We start from the raw sequence: 6,090 nt of genomic DNA on the forward strand, positions 1-6,090 counted from the left end.
GGCGGAGGGGGGGGGGGGGGGGAACGAACGGGGGCCTTCTTGTCGCGCCCCTGCCTGGCTGAGAGGGAGCACGGCGCCCCAGGCCCTAGAGGACGTTATGTCCCGCCCCACTCCCCGCTTTCCGAGGGGACCCTTGCCGACTCCCCCAAGACCCGAGAGGGGTTGCACTGGAGCAATGCTAGTGAGTGACTAGGGCGCCGGCAAGAAAGGCTTTCCTCGAACCTCATGCGGCCCGGGGGATGTCCCCCTGGCTTTGGCTCCGCCCATCTGGCCCCCGCCCTGGATCCGGCCCACAGGGACGCCCAGACGAGGTGGTTCGAGTTCAGGGTCTGCCCCTGAAGCCCACTTGGAGTAGGCAGGACATGCAGACGTTACTCCGATTCTGCGGTCACTCCATTGACTGCCGATGGGTTACCATGTCCGGCTCTCACAATTCTGGCTATGGCCCGCAAAGTCCTCCATGGCCACGGACTTTCACATCCTGGACTGCCTCTCCTGATTCGATCCTCCTTGACAGATTTGTTCATCTGAGCAGGGCCTTCTGCATGTGCCACCCCGCAAATGGGCAATATCAGTAACTGCCCACACACGTCCCCCCACCCCTGCTTTGTGGAACCTCCTACCAGAGGCCAGGAAGGCTCCCCCTTTTCTGACATTCTGCACACTGAATTATTCAGGGCATCTTGACCGAGGCAATAGGTCTACATCAGAATGGTTCAGGAAGATGCTTTCATAGAGGAACAGGGACCGGAGGCTATACTGTGGTCTACAGCACCCACTATCCATTGCTACATGTGTGAGCCTCCTACGTACAATCCTCATCCTGTTACATTAGTTAATGGAAGTCCTGTCCTGTTGATCTCGCTGCTGAGTTTCCACAGAGGCAGACTAGAACTAACGTAAAGAAAATAAATCCAGGTGGGCAGCCGTGCTGAGTCCAGTGGCACCTTTAAGACCAACAAAGTTTTATTCAAGGTGTGAGCTTTTGTGTGCACACACTTTCTCAGAAACATTGAAATGGAAATTAACAGTCCATACACATAGGCAGAGGGTGAGCAGCAAATTAGCAGACAACGCAATGAAGTTGTTTTAATGAATAATGTTGTGTGCTAATTTGCTGTTCACCCTCTGCCTATATCAGGGGTAGCCAAACTTGCTTAACATAAGAGCCACATAAACATCAGATATTTGAGAGCCGCAAGACATAAACAAATATTATACACACAATTTTATTGAAAAATATGTAAATTTACTTTTTATTAACATTAAATGAAACTGCCAAAAATAAAAACAAAGGGTAAAAACAGATATTGATAATATTTATTTGTCCAATGATATTTATTTGTCTAAGAGAGACAGAGAGAAAGAGGTGGAAAGAAAAAATGAAAAGAGATGGAAAGAGAAAGATAGAAGCAAATAGATGGGGGAGGGATGAGAAAGGAAGGCAGGGAGAGAGAGAGGGAAGAAGGAAGGGATGGAGAAAGGGAGAAAGAAAAGAGGACGGGGGGCACGCTGGCAGGGCTTGGAGAACACATTTAACTTTAGATGGGAAGGGAGGAGAGAAAGAGACAGAAACTGGAAATAAATTGTTGGGTATTACAAGTTGAAAACACTCAGTATATCTGGGGTTAAATGTTTGTTTATGTTACTCACAGGAAGTCACATGTTTCTCATGTAACCAATGTTCTTATGTTGGGGTTTTGAAAAATAAAACTTGTAATTCAGCAGAGATAAAATAGTTTAACAATGCCAGAGTAAAATAATTCAGACCCAGAGTCCATGTGTGTTTAAAATAGAAAGTTTTTACTACATTCTAGCATAGGGAAAGGGTAACGGGGATGAAAATAACAACAGAGCTAAACAGCTACATCTTTACACTACAATGACTAGACTAGAAGAGAAGTGATAATGGCTTCTGTACTTCTTCTTGAGAACAGCAAACAAAGAGAGGAAGAGGAGCCATAAAATGCTAAGACACTTTGACACTTTGCTTCCAATGAAACTCCTAGATCAGGAAGAATTTTCCCGGGCTCCTAGCATCTAACAAGCATTGGCTAAATAAAACACATGTGACTTCCTGTGACAACACAAACAAACATTTAACCCCATATATACTGAGTGTTTTTAACGTGTAATACCCAACATCTTTAGATGTAGAAAGCCTGGGAATTTTCTCCCTGATCTAGGGATTTGATTGGGACTAAAGTGTCAAGGTATATTACCATTTTATGGCTTCTCTTCCCTTCTTTGTTTGGTGTTCTGAAGAAGAAGAGTAGCCATAATCTCTGTCTTCTAGTTTTGTCTTTGTAGAGTAAAGATGTAGCCGATTTTGCTCTGTTGTTATTTTCATCCCAGTTACCCTTCTCCATGCTAGAATTTAGTAAAAACTTTATATTTTAATCACACATGGACTCTCAGTCTGAATTATTTTACTCTGGCTCTGCTGGACTATTTTATCTCTGCTAAATATCATTTTTCAATATATAAAAAAAAAAAACCCCCTTCCCAATAGCAGAATTGGGGGGGGGGGGGGACTTTGAGAACACATTTAAAGTTGCATTCTTTCTCTAATGGCTGCCACCACTCTGGTATGGGTCTCCTCGGGAGGGCCCGGAGCACCAGCCCTTCCCCTTTAGACACTCCTTTTCCAGCAAGATTCCCCTTATAAGTGACCGAATGAGGCACGAGGACCCAGGCAGGGTAATGAGCTACTTTTATTGAAGCGGTTTAAGAACAACTGTAGTTCAGAAACATGTAGGGGAAATGAGCACAGTAAAGGTAGGCCAGCCAGCAGAATGAGGAGTCTCTCTGCGCATCTGAGTGTGCGGTCCCCTGGCCTTCCCCAGGCACCTGGTCTCAGGCCGCCCCCCCCCCCCCCCCGGGGGGGGTGCCGCACCAGCCCAGAGCCCCCTCCCGCTCTGGGCAAGGCCTTCCAGCCCTTCTTCCCAGGCACCGCCCTCTGCTCCTCGCTGGCGTGGTCTCCCCTCCGAAATCCCACTGCCCGATCACGGGGTCCTGGGGGTACCTGGGGAACGTAGGCCCTGGCAGCTGCTCCAAGACAGGCTTCCCTGGAGCCACTATGGAGCCTGCAGGGGGCCCAGGAGCATGCCAGGCGGCTGTGAGGGACCGGTGCCAGCCTGCCACCTCTCTTCAGGCCGCGGCCCAGAACGCGTGCCTGTCCCCAGCCCCCCTCAGCCTGCAAGGAAGACTTGGCCCCAGAGGGGGCCCTTCCCTCTGGCCTCTCCGGCTGCCAAGAACTCCGCCCTCGCTGCTCTCGCAGGTGCTTCAGCCAGCCCCCTACGGCAGTCCGTCCGTCCGTCCGTCGGCCAGGTCAGGCAAAGGAGCCCAGCAGTAGCCTCAGCATGCTGCTTCAACAGGCCGCCCAGCAACAAGGGTGCCACTGAAACACAAAACGTACTCCATGAGAGTGGTGGCAGCCAATTTACAGGCGGGGTCGAACACTCCCTCCAGTGGGGGAGGGCAAGGCCCCTTGAAGAGGGACCCCCCAGAGGCCAGAGGGCGGCGTGGCTTCAGGAGCGGCACCCAGGCTCTGGTCTCCCTGAGCTCCAGCCACGGCGGCGCCCCCCTCCCTCGCTCACCGCCACTGAGGCCTCACGTGGTGGCACCTGCCTGCCTCTCTCTTTGGAGGCGTCCTGGCAGAGCAGTCTGCATGGGGGGGGGGTGAACACCCTTACCACAGGCTCCCCTTTTGTCCCCTGGGGGAGAGGGAGCGATGCCCAGAAGCCAAGGGGCGGCAGCTGCTGGAGGTGCTGCGGGGGCCGGGAGGTCAGGGCTGTTGGGGGGTCCGCCTGGTGGCACTGTTACCAAGGCAACGTTATGCCTTGGTCACCCTGAACACTAGCACCCACCCACCCGGACAGGCATGTCCCAAAGCCAAGGGGACGGAAGGAACCTAGAGAGAGGACACAGCCCACGTCTCTTGCCATCGGTTGCAGACTGTGACACCACTGCTCTGCAGCTCGGGAAGCGGGAGGTGTGGAGATGCCCAGATTCTAAGGCACGTCACAGAAAGTGTGAGAACGAGACCTTCTTTTCCAGCCACGGTCCTACCAGCACCCCCCCTTACTCTCCATTTTGGTGCCCTCGAGCCAGGTCACCATGGCAACCCTTCCTGTCCTCAGGCACCACCTCCTAAAGGAGGTAGTGCCTCAGGCCAGCCCATCCAGACTGCCCACTGGCTGTTCTAGGAACTGTCTGCCGATCTGCCCGCGAGGGCAGGGAGAGCCAGGTCTTTGGAGCCAGGGCTGGGGGGGAGGAGGCCCGCCGCCCACTGGTCCTGCCGCCAGAGGTGCTCGGCCAGCCCGTTCAGGAGGTGAGCCACGTCCAACAGTCCAGCACAGCCGTCTGGGGAGCTGACGCTCTTTGCTCGCAGCACCGGCAGGCCCCAAGTGTGGCAGAAGGCGGCTACATCACGCTCTGTGACATCGGTGTGCGCAAACTGGTCAAACCTGGAGGAGAGTCAAGGAAGAGGATGCCAAGCCGTAGGAACACAGGAAGCTGGCTTCGACCAAATACTTTAAAAATAAAATGTTTAAGAACAGTGTCTTTGAGCATAGGTCGAATGCCCCCCCCCCCGAGTATCAAAGGATATTTGGTGCCAACTACTATTCTGACAGCCGCCTTGGCTCCCTCTGTCACACGAGAGATCTGGCCTGGCAAGTCATCAAAAGAGGCCCGGTCGGTGAAGGAGAACAGAAGGAGAAAGCCATCCACTTTCTTGGTGCAGGCCTGGGGGTTGTTGGAGAGCAAAGAGGATCCATTGTGAGAAGGGCCCCTGATTCGGGTCCCCTGCCTGTCCCTCGTGGTGCCGTTGGGAGCCTCTCACTGCCCCCCTCCCTCACCGGCAGAATGTGATCAAACTTCTTCAGCACAGACTCCCCACAGTCCCAGAAGGTGAACTTGAAGAAAAGCGGTCTGCTGCTCTCACGCAGCTTGGCTGGCCAATACACCGTCGTCGTCTGGATCCCTGCAACACAAGCACTTCACAGAGCCTGAACGCCTGCCTGGGCACCACCTCGGATGTCCAGGGAGTGCTAAAAAGGCGGGCTTCTGAAGCCCAGCATTTCAGAGGTGCTTGAAAGCAAGGTGCCAGTCAACAAACAGCAGTGATTCCATCGGCTCCAAATGACATGAGATACATACAGTATACTTGAAATGGCTTTGCATGGGAATCCTTTCGGTTGGTGCAGAAGTATGTATGTTTCGGAGCGTCACAGGATGCCTCACTGGGCACAAGTGTCTGAGGAAGGATTCTGCGAATCCAGCAGTCTGCACAGTATGCAGCCCAATTAAATACGGGATTTGCCCTACTGTGCATTTTGAAAACCCAGTACACGAATGACACCACAAACAACCCAGAATGCAGGAAAGAATCTCTTTGTCTTCTCTGCCTCCCTTCTCTGCTTCTTCTGTGCTGCACAGTATCTCCCCTCCCCCCCCCCCCCCCCCCCTTATGGCCTTTCAGTTCCAGTCTTGGCCTTCAGCAAAGGGAGGTCTCTGCACTTCCCCGACCTTGCACAGCCCTTCAGAGGTTTCCCCTTGTCTCTCCTCCAACCAGTGTCCCATCTGACAGGCCTCCCGCTGCTGGGCCGGCCCCCCCCCCCGGTCCCCTGCAGCCCTCACCTGTTGTCTCGTGGTGTGCGGAGGGCACCTGCAGGCCCCCGAGGGAGGCCACCAGAGCTGTCTTGCCCACCGCGCTCCTCCCGGACACAAAGACCTTGTAGCTGGCAATGTCGGCGGCTGCTTGCGGTGGGAGCGCCGGTCTCTCCAGCAGCCCTGGGGAGCGAGAGGGAAAGGGACCTCCGGGGAAGGTGTCTCTGTGAGAGTGCGCCCGCCCGGCGGGCCCTCCTGCCAGTGGCCCATGGTGCCATCCAAGCACAGAGGAAGCTGCTCCGTGTGGAGTCCCGCCCCGGGGGGTCCCGGGCAGGCTTCCCAGGCCCCTCCCCCGCAGCCAGGGCTCGGGGCTCCCGGGCCCCTCCTCCTCCTCCTCCAGAGCTGCACTTCCTGGAACTCCACCTGGGACAGCCACCCGCCCAACACCCTCCCCAGAGGGACAGCCAGGGCCCCCCC

General features: G+C 54.5%; 2 protein-coding genes across 2 annotated transcripts in view; both read right to left on the bottom strand.

The window, feature by feature from the left end:
• Positions 1-462, bottom strand: part of ANO7P1 — a 14,530-nt gene extending 14,068 nt beyond the window's left edge. Inside the window, exon 1 of the mRNA XM_015412580.1 lies at positions 432-462. Coding sequence (XP_015268066.1) covers positions 432-462 — 31 coding nt within the window. The remainder of the gene's footprint in view (positions 1-431) is intronic.
• A 2,433-nt stretch (positions 463-2,895) lies between these two features.
• Positions 2,896-6,090, bottom strand: part of RSG1 (REM2 and RAB-like small GTPase 1) — an 8,545-nt gene continuing 5,350 nt past the window's right edge. The window contains exons 2-5 of the mRNA XM_015412581.1: positions 5,644-5,868; positions 4,863-4,987; positions 4,613-4,749; positions 2,896-4,469 (exon numbers count right to left, since the gene is read on the bottom strand). Of these exons, the coding sequence (XP_015268067.1) occupies positions 4,205-4,469; positions 4,613-4,749; positions 4,863-4,987; positions 5,644-5,868 (752 nt within the window). The 3' untranslated portion in view covers positions 2,896-4,204. The remainder of the gene's footprint in view (positions 4,470-4,612; positions 4,750-4,862; positions 4,988-5,643; positions 5,869-6,090) is intronic.

This window comes from Gekko japonicus, unplaced genomic scaffold (assembly GCF_001447785.1).
Source record: "Gekko japonicus isolate JY-2015 unplaced genomic scaffold, Gekko_japonicus_V1.1 scaffold131, whole genome shotgun sequence".
NCBI classification, from domain to species: Eukaryota; Metazoa; Chordata; class Lepidosauria; order Squamata; family Gekkonidae; genus Gekko; species Gekko japonicus.